This window comes from Polyergus mexicanus, unplaced genomic scaffold (genome assembly GCF_030449975.1).
Source record: "Polyergus mexicanus isolate NDT 795.1 unplaced genomic scaffold, iyPolMexi1.0 SCAF_23, whole genome shotgun sequence".
Classification (NCBI taxonomy): Eukaryota; Metazoa; Arthropoda; class Insecta; order Hymenoptera; family Formicidae; genus Polyergus; species Polyergus mexicanus.
In genome coordinates this window covers 2065468-2087649 of record NW_027223343.1, presented here as the reverse complement: position 1 = coordinate 2087649, position 22182 = coordinate 2065468, and the positions used below count along the sequence as shown (strand labels likewise).

General features: G+C 36.6%; 2 protein-coding genes across 2 annotated transcripts; both read left to right on the top strand.

The window, feature by feature from the left end:
- Positions 1-12632: 12632 nt before the first annotated feature.
- LOC138942754 (uncharacterized) lies at positions 12633-13733 on the top strand. The gene has a single exon (XM_070313222.1). It carries the CDS (start codon positions 12633-12635, stop codon positions 13731-13733), a length of 1101 nt encoding a protein of 366 aa, XP_070169323.1.
- Positions 13734-16112: 2379 nt separating this feature from the next.
- On the top strand, positions 16113-17336 carry LOC138942753 (uncharacterized). Its single transcript, XM_070313221.1, has 2 exons — positions 16113-16542; positions 16777-17336. The coding sequence occupies exons 1-2, from the start codon at positions 16113-16115 to the stop codon at positions 17334-17336; spliced, it is 990 nt and encodes a 329-aa protein (XP_070169322.1).
- Positions 17337-22182: the final 4846 nt, after the last annotated feature.

Here is a 22182-nt window from a genome sequence, read left to right as displayed (position 1 = left end):
TTTACGAATCGACGCGCGCGTCTTAGCTATCTCTTTCGCTGTCTTTTCGCGTTCACCGATATCCGTCGAGGCCATTGCAACTTCTTCTAACTCGCGGAAGAGAGCGATCGGCGCGTTCGACGTATTCGCGACAACTGATCGCTCTACGGTACAATGAAGTCGTTAAATCCTCTGTATCTACCGGCGCGAAGCGCGCTATCTTTGTCGATCACTAAGAAACCATATTTATACCGCCAACACGCACGACATAGCGCGTGAAAATTCTCGTACGACATATCCGTGTTCACGTGATCGTTGTATGCGTGACGTAAATTAGTGCCATCCTGTTTAAAGAGAATTAACAGATTCGCGTTATCTCGAATCAAATGCTTCGGTATTTTAGCATACGTTTGGCACAGATAGAAGCAATCGACGTTCGAGTGTCGACCCATAGCAAAATACTCCCTGATAGTATCTTGTTTGTCGCACGCTACATCGTCGAACACGAATATCGAATTCGGGAGAGCTTCGCTGGGTGAAATAACGTCAAAGTTATTAGAAAATGTGAAATAACCTATATCTTCCATCGGTGTTAATAAATTTTCTAAATATTGATATTTAGGCTGCTGCAACGACTTCGAGTAAACGTAAACGTTCTCGAAACGTACGCCATGCGGACTCTCCAACAAACTTATTAACGCGTTTGTTTTGCCGCAACTAGAAGGCCCGCAAATGACGCAGCGAATAGCGCTCGGTAATAAACGACCGTGTCTGCGCGTTTTTTTCGACGGTCGCGTCTTATTGTCGAGGTTCGTCACCTTTATCGCGATCGGTTGCCGCACGAAGCGCATTCCTCTTGCCGCGCGCGTGCGCGGTACACTCGCGCGAGGCAGGGCGAGACCTTTTTATTTTTATACGAATAGATCGCCATCAATCGCGCAGTAGCGAATCGCGCGCAGTGAATCGTGATGTTTATCTTACTAATAGATGGCGACGATATTCTCGATTTCACCACCGATCAATTGCGGTATATTCCGAAAATAATTTTATTAAAGCATTTCGGTCGCTACGTGGAACGATAGTAGTATACAAAAGGGTATGTTCTGGACCGGATTTTTTTCCACCACCAAAATCAACTAAAAACATCAAAATCATATATAAAATCATTCATAAAAGCACCTAAATTAAAAAAAAAAGACAAAAAAAAAAAGAATTTTCAAAATATTGAAAGAAACTAACAAAATATTGGAAAAACCTACCAAATATTGACAGAAATCTAGGATTCCTTATAATTTTACAATAAAATTATTAGTTTGGAAAATATTCACAAAAAAACAACTTTCTCGAGAGTGCTCATGAGCCATTCGTTTCGTATATAAGAGTGAAATTAGTCATGTTTAACTGTTATCTTCGTATGGCTCAGGGAGATAACACATGCCTAGTAATCTTGAGATTGCCGGTTTGAATCCCAACAATTCAAGATTTTATTTGCCAAGTGCGGCCGGCTTGGTAAATAATATGGCATGTAAAAAATAACTGAGTGGCGTTGTATGTGTGTGTCCTGGCGCCAGGAATAGGAATAGGCAAATCTTCAGTTCTTGAATGTGAAACATTCGACAAGAGCTATACAATTCTCTCTGTCACATCTAGAAAACTAGATATGAATTAGAAAAGAATGTATACCTCGGGGCCCCTATAAGAGTATTAAACTTTGAATCAAGAAATAAATTAAAGTTAAATGGAACTAAAAAGAAAAAAATCACCTGACGGTATGTACTCAAAATAAAAAAAAAAAAAAAACCAGCGCTGGCGAGCACATACCGTCAGGTGATTTTCCTCACAGAGGTTTTTGCATCTTTCAACAATGTCTTAGTAGGTCACTGGCACAGTGTTAATTCACTTGTAAACCTACTTAAGATATATTGTTTTTTCAATTAATATTTTTTTCCATACTGGAAACATTCTTTTTAATTCAGGTCAAGCGTTTGAAAGGTACCTGAAAGGCAGCTGAAAGGTTTAGTCTGTAGGACGTTTAGTCTGTAGGACGCCTTGTAATAGTTCATTAATAAATTTGTCTAATTTGATACGCCATTCTAGTTTAAAATGTCTAGTCATATATCGTTTTGGAACTTCTTTAAAGCATACACCACAAGTAATTTTTTCATTTTGAAGTTTTTTACATTCGTAACAGGTGTAACTGATTCCATATTTTAAATTATTTGCTTTAACAAAATTACAATGTGGTTTAATGATTTGACATGTGGAACATTTCCTCTCCATTTATTATATAAAATTTTTTATTAATTCATCACTCTATTTAGTTGAAAAAATATTAAAAAGAAAAGGAAATAAAGTTTATGTTAAATGGTTAGGCTTTGATAATACACATAACCAATGGATAAATAAGAAGGATCTAATCACTTCGTAAGCATCCTTCGGACTAAACATCCTACGTACTAAACATCCTACGGACTAAACCTTTCAGGTGCTAGTCTTTCAGACGCTAGTCTTTTAGACACCTTTCGGGCGCCTTTTGATGCTTTTCAAATGCTTGAGCTGAATTAATAAAATGATGAATTATGTTCAGAACTTTCACATATTTAAGAATGTTAAGAATGTTAACTCTAAAAATTATGTTGATAAAAATTTTCGTTAATAAATGGAGCCATCAATTAGTAACGAATTTCCTTTTCATGAAAATATTTTTTCTCAACCAAGAAAAAGGAAAGATGGGATTATAAATAAGTCAAAAGACTTTAAAGAATTACCAAATAATTATTGCAATGAAGAAGAAGAAGTAAAAATTGTTAGATCTAAAGGCGTGTGGAATAACATGCTTGTTGATTATTCATTCTACTCGGATATAAATAGTTGTGATTTAAGTATATTTCTTAGAAGAACCAAACCATACGTAGAAGATAAAATACGAATTGGATTTATAGAAAACATACAGCTGTAACAGTAAAATTAGTTGCAAAGGTGCAATATCATGTATTGGATTTATGTGGTAATGTAATTGACTTACACACACATTATTTTCATAGTAATGTTGAGCATATTTTATCTGAGGATATCATATATATATATATATATCAGATATAATCAATTTTATGCATAATATCATTTTAAATAAATTTGCTAGCTTTAATGCAAAAAACACCAAGTTTACATTCGATAGAGTTATTCAACTTGATTTACAATCCGATAAATACACCCCTCTTCGAGGTGGAACTTATGTTAAATTACCCAATTATACTATAGCAAAAAAATGCTGCATTAATGTTAACAATACTAAAACTAATAAATTTAAATGCGAGAAGCAAGAAAATCTTAGATGTTTTGAGTATGCATTAGAGAGTATACTTAATCCTACTGATGATCATGTAGACAGACCTTACAAATATGATATATCGAGGTATGAAGTGTTAAATATGAATTATCCTGTACAAATTATAAAAGAAAATATAAAAAAATACGAAGATTTTTTAAATATAGCTATAAATGTTTTTAGAGTAGATGAGAATAATGATTCGTCGTTTACTATTGGTCAAGCTATTGTAAGTGATAATTATAAAGATAGAAAATGTATACATCTTTTAATATACAAAGAGAACATGTAGTTGGAATTAAAAATATGAGTGCTTTATTAAAAGGACAAATAATAAAAAAATGTAGAAAACGATACTTGTGTGAAAAATGCAACGATTCGTTTGAGAAAGAAGAAAAGTATAATGATCATGTTGCTCTGTGTATATATGAAAAACAAAAGATAAAAATGCCCACTAAATTAAATAGACAATATTTTTCCATAGGTGCAGAGCAATATCATCCATACAGTTAGTTCAGATTTCGAAGCAACATTACAAAAATCAATTATGAAAAATGTCATTCACGAGCATAAGCCGAATAGTTTCTGCTTTGATACAATAGACGAAACACAATTAATAAATAATGGAAGTGTTGAACAGTTAATGAATGAATTTAACAACCTTATTGTTAAATATGCAAAAAGATATTATGAACTTAGAAAAGTAAATAAACCAATAGCAATGACAAAAGAAGATATTGACAATTTCAGAAAAGCTAAAAAATGTCATATTTGTAATGGTGAATTTTCTGACGAGGAAAGGCACCCGAAGGGCTTAGTCCAAAGGACGCTAAGCAAAGTAAGAGATCACGATCACTATACAGGACGTTATCGCGGGGCAGCCCATACCAACTGCAATTTAAAACTAAAATTACCAAATTTTGTACCAATATTATTTCATAATTTGAAATACGATTCTAAATTATTTCTAAGATGGATTCTGAAACTAGGAGCTAAATACACACGGAAAAATAAAAAAGCCCTAAATATAATGCCAAACACAAAAGAAAATTATGTTACAATTTCCATAAATAATGTAGTTGTTGATCAATATGAACAACAGTATGACGTATCAAAATGTAAAGAATGCAATCAAAAATATAAGAATGAAATTATTGAAACCTGTAAAGAATGCAATTCGAAAACCATCATTAAAAAGAAAGGAGATATTAATAATATACATATGGAGGTGAGATTCATTGATACATTTAGATTTATGGACAAAAGTTTAGATTCATTAATTAAAAACTTACTCGATGTAAACGACTGTTTTTGTTCACATTGCAAATCTGTCCAAGAAATAACAAATATGAAGTTATTTCCTATAAACGAACATGATGTACTTAAAATGATTGGAAGATGCAAAAAGTGTAATGGAAATGTATTTAAGCCAGTTGATTGTTCCAAATTTAAAACTATGTTAAAGAGATTTAAAAAAGAAGACTTACATTTAGTTTTACAAAAGGGAATTTATATGTATGAATGGATGGACTCTTATGCTAAAATGTATGAGTTATATTTACCTAGCAAAAGTAAAGAATGGTATTCAACTTTAAATGATGAAAATGTGAGTCCTTCTAAACTTAAATTTGCACATAAAGTATACAGACATTTTAAATGTAAAACTGTAAAAGAATATCATAATTTATACTTGAAATTAGATACTGTTTTATTACATGACGTTTTTGACAATTTCAGAGAAAAATGCTATAAAGAATATGGTCTTGACCCTGTATATTATATATCTGCTCCACATTTTGCTAATGATGCTTCATTAAAATACACTGAACAAACATTAGAATTATTATCAGATAGAGAAATGTATGAAACATATGAAACTGGAATAAGGGGTGGAATATCTATGATTCCACATAGATATGCACTAGCTAATAATTGTTACTTTTATGATAATAAAATTGGAAAGACTGTTAAACTATCCAAAGAAAAAGCGATAGAAAAAGGTATATATAACAGTAAAAAGCATGTTAGCTATATTTTATACTTGGATGCTAATAATCTATATGGATATGCGCTTAGTCAACCCCTTCCTATAGGAGAATTTAAATATGAAGATGTAAATGATTTCACTATTGAAACAATTAAGAGCTTACCCTATGATGGAGAATATGGTTATACGTTTCTCGTTGATTTGGATATCCCATTGGAATTACATGATAAATTTAAAAATTATCCAATGTTACCCGAACATTATGTACCTAGTTATGATGAATTATCCGAATATCAAAAAGAAATGATATCTAAGGGAATTGGTAAAATACCAACTGGCACTAAACTTATGTGCACGTTAAAATCAAAGAATAATTATTTAATTGATTATAGAATGTTACAAGAATGCCTTAATCAAGGAATAATCTTAAAAGACATAAAAAAAGTAATATCATTTAGGCAAAAAGCTTGGTTGAAACCTTACATTGACTTAAACACAAAACTTAGACAAGAAGCTAAAAATGGATTTGAAAAGGACTTTTTTAAACTCATGAATAATTCAGTATATGGAAAACAAATGGAACAGGTAAGAAACAGATGTCAGGTGGACCTGTTTTATTCATATAAAAATTTTGCAAGATGTAAAAATTATGAAGATAGACAAATAATAGATGATGATAAAGTGCTTGTATATAGAAAAAAGAAAGAAATAACATTAAATAAACCTATATATGGTGGGTTTGTTGTTTTAGAGTTATCAAAGTTATTAATGTATAAGTTTTATTATAATTTTTTGAAGAAAAAGTATAATGATAAAGCTAAATTGTTAGGAACTGATACTGATTCATTTATTATTTATGTGGAAACAGATGATCTTTACTTGGATATAAAAAACAACATACATTATTTCGATACGAGTGATTATAAAATTGATTGGATGCCACAAGTAAATAAAAAAGTAATTGGTTTATTCAAAGATGAATATCTTGGGATAACATTAAGAAAATGGGTTGGATTAAGATCAAAAATGTATGCTTTTAGATATGACGAAACTGAAACAAAGTTTTGCAAAAATACTAAAAAGTTTATAACAAAAATAAAAGAGAAAAAAGTATGTAAAGGAATAAAAAGATCAAATATAAAAAAAATGAAATTTGATATGTATAAAAACTGTTTGTTTGAAGGTAAAAGCACAACTGAAACTGTATACAATATTACATCAAAAGAGTTGAAACTTTATACTGTTAAAACAAATAAAATAGCATTATCAGCATACGACGATAAAGTATATTTAAATAATAATATAGAAACGTCTCCTTTTGGTTATGAGAATACCAGGTAAAACCTGAAAGAACTTCTGAAAGAACGTCTGACAGACTAAGTCCGAAGGACGCTAAGTCCGAAGGACGTTTAGGCCATAGGGTGCACTTCATGTAAGTCAATCATTACGCTCACATTTTTTAAGGACTTGACCTGAGTTAAGTTCAGACCTTCTCCTTCGAAAGTAAGTTTTAATTTATCAAATAGACCTATGTTATCTTCAAAACGAAAATACATTACATTCACAGGTTTAATATAAGCAGGTAATTTATTTACAACAAATCTAAATATTGGTCCTTCCAAATTTGAATATACACACATATCAATGGTGTCCTTTGGACTTAGCGTCCCTTGGACTAAACGTCCTTCGGACTTAGCGTCCTTCGGACTTAGTCTTTCAGACGCATCCTTTAGATTTAGTCTTTCAGACGCCTTTTCGGCGCCTTTCAGGTGTTTTTCAGATGCTTGACCTGAACTAAGAGTGACTCCCTTCTGGTTTTCACCTTTGAATACAGTTTCTATACCCGACTCAATAATCGGACTTAGTCTTTCAAATACCTTTTCGGCGCCTTTAAGGTGCCCTTCAGACACCCCTTTAACGCTTAGACTTTCTGACGTGTTATCATATCCAGGAATATATATATCTACCAACCCTATTTCACCAAACTTTATGTGTTTAAGTTTATCAAAACTAAAAGATACACCATCTTTTAAATTTCCTTTCAGTTTGTACAGCATTTATTAGCAATTATAAATTATAAATTTATGTATATCTAAAGATTTTAATTTAATTAATTAAAAATATTGAACTATCATTCTACTCATAACCATATCATAAGCTATAGTCTTTTGGTTTACAAATACTACATAACAATTTAATCCCTTGAAAGATTTGGAAGAATCAGCAATTAAAATTTTTGGTAATTTCTCCACAGTGAAAATACTCTTTGGTTTATTCCTCAAATCAATATTAAAAAAGCAATTATATTTTATAAAATTGTCAACCGTGTGAAACTGAGAAATCATTCTATCAGGACCATATAATGCTTCATCGTATTCTGAACTTGAACGATACAACTCATAATAATCTCCTTTTTCAATTTCATAATTTTGAGGTTCGGAAGGATGTCTTTCTTCTCCATACAATATTTGAATATTTTTAATATTAGCATGGTCCCAATTTGTTGGGTTTTCATTTTGGTCGTACAGAAATTTATCTTTTATAAAGAAAACAAATGCCCAGTTTGGTTCCTGAGTAAAAACAAAATCATTTAAGGGCATACGTAAACTATTTAAATCTGGTAATCCTCGATATTCTACACAATGAAACCATTTATATGTAAACCCATATTTACCAGCTAAACTAAAATGTTTCAATTCGTCTATCAAGTTTGTCGTTGTAATTTCATCATATTCAATATACCAAACTTTTAAACGATAACTTTCTAAATTAATTTTTCCGCGAGGTGGGGCTATTTCGGCGTCACTAAATGTAAACAATGAGTCACTCAAATCATCTTTTAAAGTCATTACAATGTGTATGTCTACACCAAATATAGGCCCACTTATATCATCAAAGAAACCAGGAATTAAATCTCCCATATCAATTGTAGGATAAAACAAACCATCACCCTTAATCAAACCATATTTTTTCTCAGCGATAAAACCACTTGCTTGACCACTTCCTTCACCTTCGTTTGAAATATTAGCGCGCTTTTTCAATGTACTAACATGACCAACGTTATAATTATTATCCAACTCAGTATTGAACATTGAAACTTTAATCAAACTCCACATGTACGCAAAATAATTGTTAACTAAAAAACTAGTTGTATCTTCAGGATAAGCACTTCCATCTTCCTTTGTAACTCGTATTTTTGGTAAATTTCTTGTTTTGTTTGGCATAAAACCATGTTTATCATTAAATTTTATATGAAAATCATATTCCTTGCCATGCCTTTTAATTTCAGGATAAATATACTTGTATTGTAATTTCACAATTTTATCTTGATATTTTTCAAACAAAAGGTCTTGATGTGAACTATGTTTTAATGCCATTTATAAGATTTATTTTTTGAGAGCTTTCAATTTGCTATTAAAATATATGTTATATTTTATGTATGTAATCTTCATTTACATTTTTATTTTCTTTATGCTCACGCATTGATTTTGTTTCTGTCTTACACTTTAGGTAATATATCAATGTCATTTACTTTTAAAAAGGCTTAGTCCAACGGATGCTTAGTCCAAGGGGTGCTTAGTCCAAGGGACGCTTATAGTATAAAACATCCTTAATATCACCTATTCCAATTGTTTTTATTATATCTTTCCATTTTATTTTTTTAACTCCCAACAAATAAAGAACTATTATACATAAGTAATCACAAATAGCTGGATCACTTTTCTTTTGTACTTTCTTTGTATTTATAATGAGTCTATTTCCTCTGAAATAATTTTTCAATTCTACAGGCGCATCTCCCCCTACAGAATCAAAATAATATATATGATTTTTATTTTTGAAATAGCAAACCCAATGAGAAAAAAGATTAACAATACCACACTCATTTTTTCTAATTTTCTTAGGTAATTCATTTAAATTTAAATAGACGTTTCTAAAATTAGGTATTTTAAGTTTTTTTACATATTGTTTTATATCATCATCTGATAAAGCTTTTAATATTAAATTTTCAACTTCTTTTTTAGATAGGTTGAGTTCTGCACCTTTATTATTTTCCATTTGTCTAAATACTTTATTTGCATTTCTAATAGATAATGATGGAAATAGTCCATAATAATCAGTATTTGTTTTTTTAACATGTTTTGAATTCAATTTAATTTTTTCACCTGTATCATAAAACCAAGCTTTCTTCAATTTTTGTTTTTGATAAGATGATAGGTTTAATTCCATTAAATAACGATATTTAAAGAGTGATGGTTGATATTTTGGTGTGTTGAAAGTTTCTTCACGTGGGATATCGAAATTATAATGTACAAAGGGCTTGACCTGAATTAATGGCATCATTTTATCTGCCTGAGTTTTATCTACATGGGTTAATCCTTCTTCGCGTCCTTCGGATGCCTTATTATTTCTAATCTGTTTTTTTAATGTTTCATCCAGAAATTTGTTCTCTTTAACTGTTCTATATATATCCATACCCGAACTCATAAGATAATATAAACCAGCGAAAATCATTGGGAGAGCTGCTAACCAAGGAAAACCCCCTAAGTTCTTAATAGTTTTGCCAAATGCGTCCTTTTCACATTCAAGAACCGAAGGTTTGCTTGACATCAATCCAGTTGTTTTATATGGATGATTTTGATCTTCATAATATTTTAAAATGTTCTTAGCTAATTGTGGATTCTTTTTATATATTTCCAATGCCCTCTTTAATAATGATAACAAATCTTTTTCGCTCATGTATCCCATTCCTAATTTTGTTTTTAATTTCATGGCATTTGTAACAACCCACGCCCAAAATCTTTCCGACTTACTAGCATCTGGTGACAATACTCTCATCCACGCTGCTTCTTGTAAAGTTTTATCTGCTTTCTTTATTTCACTATAATCTACATTTGGGTTTGTATAATAAAAAAGATCATGTTGTTTGCAATGTTCATCTAAAGGATTTATTCCTTTCCACTCCTTTTTTAATCTCTCCTCAACATTCGTAAAAGGCCCACAAGCATTATATCCCAGTAAATGCATTTCTGGAACCTTTCCGGTTAGTTTATTTGAAAGTTTATTAATAAAACCTCCTTTTTTACTTCCTTTGCTAATTTTTAACTCACTCATTTCTTCCCATAAATATCTCAAAATATATTCCCATTTTGTATATTTATTTGAAGCTGGTCCTTTACTAGGATCATTATCTTTATAAATTGCATTAGTTTTATAAACTATATTCTTATATTTTTTTATAGCATCTTCACCATAAATATCTTTAAAATTATATGGTACTTTTTTTCTGTTAATAATTTTATTAAAGGATTAGTAAGTTGAGTTACTATTTTTATATTATTATCATCATAAAAAACAAGATTATCATTTTGTGTTACTCTTACAGTTTTATTCCCTATCATTAACCTATCATCATTGTCTCTGTCACGCCAGAATCCAAACGTTTCATCATAAAGATGGTTTTTATATTTATTCCATAAGGGGCCCCTTTCTTCTTTAATTCTTGGTGACATTGGAAAAGCTGATTTTTTATGTGAATGGCTCGAGCTAAAAGATTGTACCTCGTCCAAAGGGTGCGTCTGAAAGACTAAGTCCGAAGGACGCTCGAAGGTCTCTTCAAATACTTCATCACTATCGTCAGTCTCTGTATAACCTTTAAGGAGTTTTATTATTTCTTCAAGTTTAGTATCTTGATAAGGTTGTACATCTGTGGCGTCCTTCGGACTTAGCGTCTCTTGGACACCTTTCAGGTGCCTTTCAGGTGCAGATTTTAAACTTGAGTCCAGTTTATCAATCAATATGTTAATTTCTTTATTCGTTTCATCCAGTCTAGAAGTTATTGGTTAATTTTTTTCCTCTAAATCTATACTTTTTTTAGTATTTAAATTTCTTGCATTTTGAAATGTTTTTCTTAATTCATTTTGCTTCTTTTCTATTTCAGCCAGTTCTTGTGGAGTTGTACCCATCATTTCATATGTACTTTTAAATGATTTATTTCCAAAATTAAACCCCGTTTTCATGTTAAAAACTGGAGATTTGCATTCAAGAACGGGAGGTTTGTTAAGTGGCTTTAACATCTTATGAGTACAGTCTGTATTTAACATCTTATGTGTACATTCTGTATTTAACGGTTTTGTATTTAACGGTTTTGTATTTGACGACGATGGTGAAGCACCTGAAAGACTTAGTCCGAAGGACGCATTTGACAATTCTGAATCAGTATTTAACAGTTGTCTTTTGTCTGACACATTACGTAAATTTCTTCCCATTTATAATAATAATATTAATTCATTATTTTATTGAAAGAAATATTTATCATTTTTTGTTTTATCAATTCCCAAAAATCCATGTGGTTCTGACCAAGCTTTTTTACAGAACTTACAAAACTCTTCATATGTTAATTCAGAAGCCAATTCTTCATGTATTTTTTTGAGATTATCTCCAAACTCATTAAAAATAAACCACAGATTTGAATTTTTTCTAATTATAGGGTTTATTTTAGTGTATTTATGATATAATCCGAGAATACTAATATTTTTATGCCTTCCTTCACAATAATATCTTATTATTTTACTTTGATCTTTTAACATTCCATCATCAAAAATTACTAAACTATTTGATGCACATTCTTCTACTGGTAAAATTTTTTCCCAATTACCCTCAAATAAATAATCAATATCATATTTATCTTTTTCCAACTCTTTCTCTAATCCTACATAAGTAGGTTGGTCTATAGATGGACTATAAACATATAATTGTCTATATGGTAGCCATTTGTTTGCGACAAAGTTAGTAGATAAAAATGTTTTTCCACTACCCGATTCACCTAGAATTATACCGCGTACTACATCTGGAAAGAATCCACCACCTCTTTTATATTTATCTATAAAATTAAAATGTTTCATTTTTAGGTGATGTTTAGACATTTATTAATAATAATAAATGGAAGAGTATTTTAAAAAACGAATGTATGTTTATCGAAAAAGTTATAAGTATTTTTTTAAATGTAAAATCGCTATATCACTTAGTAAAGCAATATTTGCGGCATCAAGTTTATCAGGTATTGCTGTTACACCATTATTTGCAATAAGTGCCATATCTGTTATAATTGAAATATTAGATAATGAATTCAAAACATCATTAAAATTAATGGATAGGCTTGATGAATATAAATTATCATTTAATTTTTATTGTGAGTTATTACATTTATTTGAGGCTCAACAAATATCTGAAGAAGAAATTCATTTACGTGAAAAAGATTTTATTAAAAATTTGAAATACTTTCCACGTGAAAAGTACTTAAAACAAATGAAGATAAATGGTTATTCTTCAATGAAATAAATGACCGTTAGTAAAAACGATATTATTGATGAATTACACAAACCAGCAAGGAGAAATTATCCAAGAAGATCTACTATTACATTAGGAATTGATGATCTTTGGCAGGCTGATCTTGTTGAAATGGATTCGGGTAACTTAAAGGGAATATCCAAAATTAATAAGGGATATAAATATTTATTAACAATTATTGATACTTTTTCCAAATTTGCTTGGGCAATTCCTGTTAAAAATAAAACTGGAGAAAGCGTATCAAAGGCAATGAGTATTTGTTTTAAAAACCTATCGAATGTGTCCTTCGGACTTAGTCTTTCAGACGCTTCACATTCAAGAACCGAAGGTTTGTCTCAAGGGGTTGACCTGAACTCACAGCATAAACCACCCAAAAATCTACAAACTGATAATGGGAAAAAATTTTATAATAAAGATTTTAAAAAACTCATGGAACAAAATAAAATTAATCATTATTCGACATATAGTGATAAAAAAGCTGCAATTGTTGAAAGATTTAATAGATCACTCAAAGAATTAATGTGGAAACAATTCAGTATACAGGGTAATTACAAGTGGGTTGATATATTACCAAATTTGCTTAATATTTATAACAATAGAAAGCATAGAACTATAGGAATGACACCATGTGAAGCGTCTCAAAGACTAAGTCCGAAGGATGTGTCCGAAAGACACCTGAAGATGTGCCCAAAATGCGCCCAAAAGGCACCTGGAAGACTAAGTCCAAGGGACACTAAGTCTGAAGGGCGCTTAGTTCAAGGGACGCGATTCAAAGTTGGTGATTATGTAAGGATTAATAAATTAAAACATATGTTTGAAAAAGGATATACACCTAATTGGTCAACTGAAATATTTGTAATAGATAAAGTTTTTAAAAACATACCTCCATATTATCATATTAAAGATATGAAAGGTGAAGAGATTAAAGGAACTTTTTATGAACAAGAACTACAAAAAACTAAAATTCCAACTAACATCTATTTAGTTGAAAAAATATTAAAAAGAAAAGGAAATAAAGTTTATGTTAAATGGTTAGGCTTTGATAATACACATAACCAATGGATAAATAAGAAGGATCTAATCACTTCGTAAGCATCCTTCGGACTTAGCGTCCCTTGGGCTTAGCGTCCTACGTTGTTTTTTTTTGTCTTTTTTTTTAATTTAAGTGCTTTTATGGATGATTTTGATGTTTTTAGTTGATTTTGGTGGTGGAAAAAAATCCGGTCCAGAACATACCCTTTTGTATATTACTAACGATTATGGGAGAAACTGCCCGAATATATAAGAGTAGATCCGGAGGTGCGGCGCTACCGTCGATGTCTAGAGCATTATAATCGCCCCTGGCAACGAACGCACATCGACGGTCCGGCGCCGTTCGTTAAAGATTGCGGCGAATGCAATTCGCGATACGGTGTGAGCCATGGCGCTGGCTTGTTGAATAGAGCGATAAACGCGCTCCCTTTCGAACTACATATACCTGGATATCAATTTTGCGGACCGGGTACTCGTCTCGCGAAACGACTCGCGCGAGGCGATCGAGGCGTCAATCCTCTGGACGCGGCCTGCCGCGAGCACGATATCGCGTACTCGCGGAGCGGCGAGCTCGCCGATTGACACATCGCCGACCACGCGCTCGGCGAGAGAGCGCGCGAGCGCGTTGCGGCTAAAGACTCGACTCTCGGCGAGAGAGCCGCCGCGGCGGCTGTATGGATGGCTATGAAATCGAAGACAAAACTTGGAATGGGTACAACGAGAATCAAGAGAAAGAAGAACAAAAGGAGAACAATCGCTGCGAGGAAAAGAACGCTTCCGATAGCGAAACGCGGCGGCTTTTTACCCCTGCTACCGTTATTGGGAGCTCTCGGTTCTTTGGCCGGGGGGCAGCGGGAATCGCGAAAGCGGTGAACGATCGCAAAGCACCGCGACGACAGCTGGAGAAGTTGCAGCGCCATGATCGCGCGATGGAGGGTCGCGGTTTATATCTCGCGCCGTACAAGCGCGGGAGCGGCGCGTCCTCGACGAGAAGAAGAGCTAAAAAAAAACTTCGCGTAAACAGACGCTAGAGATCCTCCCATCTGTCGGAGCAACGACGAACGAACAATTAAATCGCGCGGCGATACTCTCGCGCGTACCTCACTTTAGAGGTGTGTTTATGCGCGACGCGCTTCCGTCGCGAGCGCGCCGCGATGAGAGCGGCATTGTGAATTTAGACGACGCATCCGGACCGGGTACTCATTGGGTGGCGTACGCGAAAAAAGGAGACGACGCGATTTACTACGACGGTTTCGGCGATCTTCGTCCTCCGCGCGAACTCGCGCGTTATCTCGGGCGCGACGCGAACATTCGATACAATCGTCGCTCCGAGCAGACGCGCGATCAGAATATTTGCGGACAATTGATTTCTCCGAGAAGTCGATTGGAGGAATCGTCGACTATAATATCAACCGTTATTCGTCGATCGAGCGCAGTTCGATCGCTTTCGCCGATCATGTCGCTGACTCTCACTCTTTCCGGACGAAGCAGTATTCTCGCGGCGAGTTATTTTCCGCCTCTCGATTTAAACGACGACGATTACGAATTAGGTTTAACCAATTTCGAAACTTATAATACGATACCGAATATAAATTCCACGAATAATAAATTTTACTTCGACGATAATGACGAGATTATCGCGATTCCAGTAGGATCTTACGAATTAAGCGGTATAAATGCGTATTTAAGAGCGGCACAAACGACGAGCGAGAGAGGAGGAACGAGAACGCGAAAACGAAGAACCGAAAACGAACGATGACGATTACATATACGATGTTGATGACGATTATTTCGAAGACAATGAGAATGGCGATAAAAGTGAAAATTCTATAATGCTTCGCGGTAACGATAACACTATGAGAAGCGAAATTAAGTGCGCGTATCGAGTAAATTTCACAAAACCCGATAATATCGGTTCGCTCCTGGGTTTCTCGTCTCGCGTATTACAACCGAATAAATGGTACGCATCCGATAAACCAATAAATATTATGGCCATTAACCTCATTCGAGTAGAGTGCAACGTCACAACAGGGGCGTATCACAACGACAAATCCGCGCATACTATACACGAATTCGCGCCTAACGTTCCACCCGGATATAAAGTGTCGGAGATTCCAACGCAGATCATTTACCTTCCGATCATCGCACGGACCATTACCGATATAAACGTGCGTGTTGTGGACCAAAACGGAAAATTGATCGATTTTCGCGGCGAGGAAATCACGATTCGTCTACACGTGCGACGAAAACGGTAGAGAAGCGCGCGATGCTCGTAGTGAACGGATCGAACGCGAGAAACGCGCCCATTATCGCTGTCGCGTCGCCTCTAAACGTGGAAAAAACAAGGAAGAAGGGAGGAAGACTAACCGTTGCCAACGAGACTTTTCTGCGCTCTTTGGGTTTCGTCGTGCCGAGGACCGCTTCTTCGTAAAAAGCGGAATGTGCGACATTCAAAGTATCAGTGGGGAGCCGATCTTCGACGATCGTATCGTCAAGATTGAAACTCACACGTACAATCCTTACGCCAATACTACGTTCGGAAATAGCGATGAGATACGAATTCCTATACAACAGCAAGATTTGTATACGTTACCTTGCGACAGTTTTCTCTACGTTGAGGGCAGACTCGAGTCGAAGGAAGCATCGAGCGCGCAAGGGGAAATCACATCGGTAACAAGATTAGTAAACAATTGCGCGGCGTTTATGTTCGAAGAAATTCGCTACGAGCTCGATGGTGTGGAGATTGATCAAAACAGAAACGTTGGAATAACGAGCACGATTAAGAATTACGCGTCGCTGACGGTCGAGAAAAGCAAAATATTAAAAAACGCTGGATGGGATTTATTAGCGACAACTCATTCGTCGATCGGTGATTTTAATTTTTGCGTACCTCTTAACGTGCTATTAGGTTTTTGCGAAGATTATAAGCGCGTTGTGATCAACGCGCGACACGAATTTATTCTAATACGAGCGCGCAACGATAACAATTGCGTTATATCGCGCGAAACGCAAGAACCTAAAATCGTTTTGTTAAAGATACAATGGCGAATGCCTCATATAGTATTGAATGATGTTAATAAATTAAGATTATTGCGCACGTTAGATAGCGGACGATACCTGAGCGTCGCTTTTCGCTCGTGGGATCTCTACGAGTTTTCGCTTTTACAGAGCACGACCAAACACTCGTGGGCCGTCAAAGCGGCGACACAACTCGAGAAACCGCGATACGTTATCTTCGCGCTACAATCTGCAAAGAAGAACGTTCTGTCCGAGGAGCCTTCTTTATTTGACGATTGCAAACTAACTAATGTCAAACTGTATCTTAATTCCGATTTTTATCCTTACGATGACATGAATCTAGATTTCGATAAACATAAAGTCGCCGTGTTATACGATATGTATTCGAAATTTCGAAAAACGTACTACGGATGCGAAAACGACGAAGCGCTCTTAAATCTAAATAAATTTTTAACTCACGGCCCACTCGTAGTCATCGACTGTTCTCGACAGAACGAGTCGATCAAGAGCGCCACCGTGGACGTTCGCATAGAGTTCGATTGCAAGGAAAATATCCCCTCTAACACCACAGCTTACTGTCTTATTATTCACGATCGAGTAGTAGAGTACAATCCGCTCACTAACGTCGTGCGCAGAATCGTGTAAGCGCGACGATACTCGAAAAAATATGGAGAAAGAATAAAACACTTAGAAAAAATCTAGAAAGAAACACTTCGAGTATCGCTAACAACGACGATGGACGCGCCGATCTTTGTCGATCTTCAAGGTTTCGTAGTTAACGAAAAATTCGTCACGAAAGAAGTAGCCGTGTTAAGAAATGGTGTGGAATTAACGCATCACATCTTTCGCCCGCCGATGTCGTGGGATCTGCTCACGAGAGCGGAAAAATCGCAAGCGTGTTGGCTGATATCGAATCATCACCAGCTAAAGTGGAACGATAGACACACGAATTACGGGTCGATGAAAAAACTCGTTCGAGATGCCATATGTCGAGAATTTAGCCCCGATTCGACGGTGCAGATCTATGTTAAAGGTCACGAAAAGAAAAAGTGGCTGATCGAGATCTTAGGAAACGTCGCCGACGATCGCGACATAGCCGTCTCCGTCGAAACTATCGACGCCGATTACGAAGACATCGAACGTCTGGAGACTCTGAACGCTTCGCGGGCCTTTCGCTGCGGATATCACGCGAAAAATTGCGCGTTAGAAAACGCATGCAAACTGCACGATTGGTGGTTCGAGCGACGCAATCGTTTGCGCGATATGCGCGATTGATTTTATATTATAAATTATATTATAAATTATATTATAAATTATATTACATTATTGTATATTGTATATTATTGTATATTATTGTATATAATCTATAAATTTAAGTTATATATAATGTATCAAATTAATTATATATTTTAAACTTTATATATAATTATAATGTATTGAGTCAATTATATAATCTATAAGTTTTATCATAAATATATTAGTTATACTTATACTGTTGCAAAATACACGTTATACGAACGAACCGCGTTTTTCCTTTCGCGGTCGCATTCTAGTTTTTTGTCATCAAAATACAAACTTAATGCGGATACAGATAGTTATTACGAGAAGCGCGAGAACGAGAGGATGCGGAAGAAGGAAAGAGAAGCGTGAAAAATCGACGTTTCGCTTAATGTATAGCGTTTATTCATAAAAATCATATCTTACAAATGCGCTTCATTAACGCGTAAAATTACTCCGTGTTGAACGGTTGCGATTCGGGCTCGTAGTTCGCCAATCGTACATCCGCCCGCGATTCACCCTCGTCGACCGTCGCCGGTTCGGCCTCGTTCTCCATCGATCGCAATTCGAGCTCCTCGCCGATCGGTCGCGATTCGGGCTCCTCGTCAATCGGCGATGCGACGACTCGCCTAACCTCGGAAACGGCGAAGTCGCGCTTGCTCTCACGAAGCGGACCAATTACCGTTCGGGGGCTCGCGCAACGTCGCGTCGACGAGCGTCGCGCAACGTCGCGTCGACGAGCGTCGCGCAACGCGCTATGAACACTTTGCGCTTGTGCGAGCATAGTCCTCGTTCTAGTTATTAAATTGTAGAGCAATTCTCGCGCCGTTTTTATACAGCTTTCTATTTCTTGTCTAAAATACAAAAGTAAAAATTAGTAAAAATTAATAAAAATTAATAAAAATAAAAATTAATAAAAATAAAAATTAGTAAAAATTAGTAAAAGTAAAAATTAGTAAAAGTAAAACGTTATTAAAACATTATAATTTATTATAATTTATTATAATTTCGATTGAATACTTACATTAAACACGCGATATCTACGTCTTCGTTCAACTGAAAGGCGAGTCTAAACAAATCCGGACTATTTTCAATAACACCTTGCGCCTCCGCACGCAAATCCGTGGCGAGGTCTCCCAGAACGTAGGACTTTATCGCGATTAAATCTCCGTTTACATTAATATAATCGGCCGCGTTAATTATCTGTTCGATTCGTTCCATATCGAACAGTTCGCGACCGATTTTAACTTTCGCCACTTCGCGTTCCACCGTTTCGCGCTTCGTTATCTCGCGAGCGAGAATACTTTGACGCTTCTCGAAACGATCTCGCGTTTTATAAGAATCGACGCGCGGATGTCGCGGTACGATTTATCGATCACGCCGCATCTTTCTTCCGCGACCGCTCCGTCGCCGGAAGGGGGGTATCTCTACTCGCTCATCCAGTGTCTTTATTAGAGGACAAATGAATAATAAAAATAGAAATAACAAAAAACATCCGTTAGATAACGCGCATTCCGAATACTCGGCGAACAATGGGATCATCATCGCCGGAAAGAAGTATCTAGGGGGCATCTAAGGGGGCATTTAAGGGGTATCTCTAATTTATCGTTACCGGAAGGAGATATCTCTAATCGCTCATCGAATGTCCTTCTTAGGGGACAAACGAATAATAAAATAGAAATAACAGAAAACATCCGTTAAATAACGCGCATCGTTGGAAGGAATATTTTTAATCGCTCAACGAATGTCCTCCTTAGAGGACAAACGAATAATAAAATAGAAATAACAGAAAACATCCGTTAGATAACGCGCATCGTTGGAAGGGATATCTTTAATCGCTCATCGAATGTCCTTCTTAGAGGACAAACGAATAATAAAATAGAAAAAACAAAAGAGGAACTCGAGCGCGTCCGCTAGATAACGCGCATTCCGAACGCTCGACGTCGAAAAAGACGCGTTTCTCTCTCCCTCCCCCCACTCACCTACATTATTCGTCGACGATAAAAATAGGCGTCTCGCGGAACGCGCGAATCAATCGCGCCCGGCGTCTCTCGATAGTTTACCGCGTCTTCCCCGCTTCGCGCAATGACTAACACGAGGACGGCTCTTCTCGCTCTAGCGACGATGCTCGTCGCCGCGACAGTCACCGCGCCTTTCGACTCGGAAAGAATCGAGGCGCTACGTTTTCTGCGCGTGTACGGTTTTCTAATGGACGATGGAGGATCGCTGTCGTCCGATAACGCGACATCTCTGCGTCGCGCGCTATCGCTGTTTCAAGAATATTATCAATTATCGGGAAACGGCGCGTTAAACGCCGTTACGCTTCATCTTATGCGTAAACCGCAATGCGGTCTCGCGGATATTCCCGATCGCGCGTATAGCCCGATCGCGCGAAAATGGCCGAAGACGCGTCTCGCGTGGAATTTTCAGATGGCTAGCGAGGAAATCTCGCGAACGGCCGAAACAGCGTTCGCGTTATGGGCGGCGAACTCGTCGCTAACTTTCGCGCGCGACCCGTTACACCCCGATATATTGATATAGTATCGAACGGGCGCGCATACTTACGCGAATCGTCGAAACGTCGGTATTTGCCCGGCGGCCTTCGACGGTCCGGGAGGAGCCCTAGCTCACGCGTTCTTTCCTTCTGGAACGACCGACTTCACATCGGAGATACACGTCGACGATTCCGAACCGTAACACGTGTATCTAAACAAAAATCCTCTCGACACGCATCACCTGCTACAAACGCTAACGCACGAGATCGGCCACGCATTGGGTCTACAGCATAGCATGCGCAATGACTCTATAATGTTCCCGTATATACCCGACATCGAGAATCAATTTCCAGTTAAGCTGAGCATAGAAGACATTCTCGCTATACAGAATCTGTACGGATCTCATGACGACGGAAACTATCTGACGGCGACTCCCGCGACCACCACAGCGCCCGCGACGACGAGCGTCGCGCCGACCGACCCAGCGCGCGCGGATCTCTGCGCATTGCGACGCGTGGACGCCGCGCTAATAATGAATCATCGATTATATATAGCTAATCGCCGCAACGTATGGTCGGTCGACATGACCGAGAAATGCTACGGTAGACCTATGACGCTCACGGATTACGCGACGTTTCTACCGGCGAATTTCACGCGTCTATCCGCCGCGTATCGAAGACCCTCGGGCGATCTCGCGCTATTCGCGAACGATTCGATCTACCTCGCCGAATATCCCAGTCTTAAACTAAAATCGGGTTGGCCGAGATATCTCCACGATATCGGACTTCCCCGAAACGTTAAAATCAATGCAGCGATAAATACGCACACGGGACGAACCTACGCTATATATGACGATGATAAAGTCGCGGAAATCGACGAGTGTCACATGATAGTCGTTAGACACGCTCCATTAAAAGATATATTTCCCGGAATTCCGTCCGCGATAACGTCGGCCTTCCGATACATCGATGGTAATCTATATTTCTTCGCCAAACGTCAGTTCTACGCCTTCAACGAATTCACGAATATCGTAACCTCGGCGGGTCCTTTCGATCTACGCGCGCTCGGCATCGAGTGTCCTACGGATGGACTGCTAAGGCAATTACGCGATCTCCTTAGTCGCGTCTATCGTCTCTGCGACGCGACCGAGAGAGAGAGGATCGACGATGAGAACGACTAGAGCGACCCTACCGTTATTTTTAAAAAATAGAATATATAAGAGAAAACGCGCGAAAGGGGAAGAAGCGATCTCTACGCGAGTATATAAAGACCGTTCATCCGTTAAGCGCTTCATTATTGACTGTGTTCAAAATTGAAACATTCAATGCCTAAGTTTCAATCGGCGAACGTCGCCGTTAAATTAACACGATTGCCTCGAGAAATAAAAACACGAGCGAGAGTAAGCATCGTCGCTATCAGCCGATCGGCACGTGATCGCTTGATCATAACAAAGAAAAAGATGCGTGATCGCATTCCTTTTAGAATGAAAAACTGTGACAAACAGCTAGTTCTCGAAGGTTCGAAATCGGAAAAACTTGTTATTCACATCGGCAGAGCGCGAGTTTCAGCGGTCGGTCGATTTAGTCTTACGCTGACACCGATACGAGCTGGTCGATAGCAATCGATCATAGTTTCGAATATCATCATTTCTCGTATGATATTCTTTCGCATATTCGAGCTCGTGTCGCTTACTCAGTGGGAGTACTCGTCTCAAAATC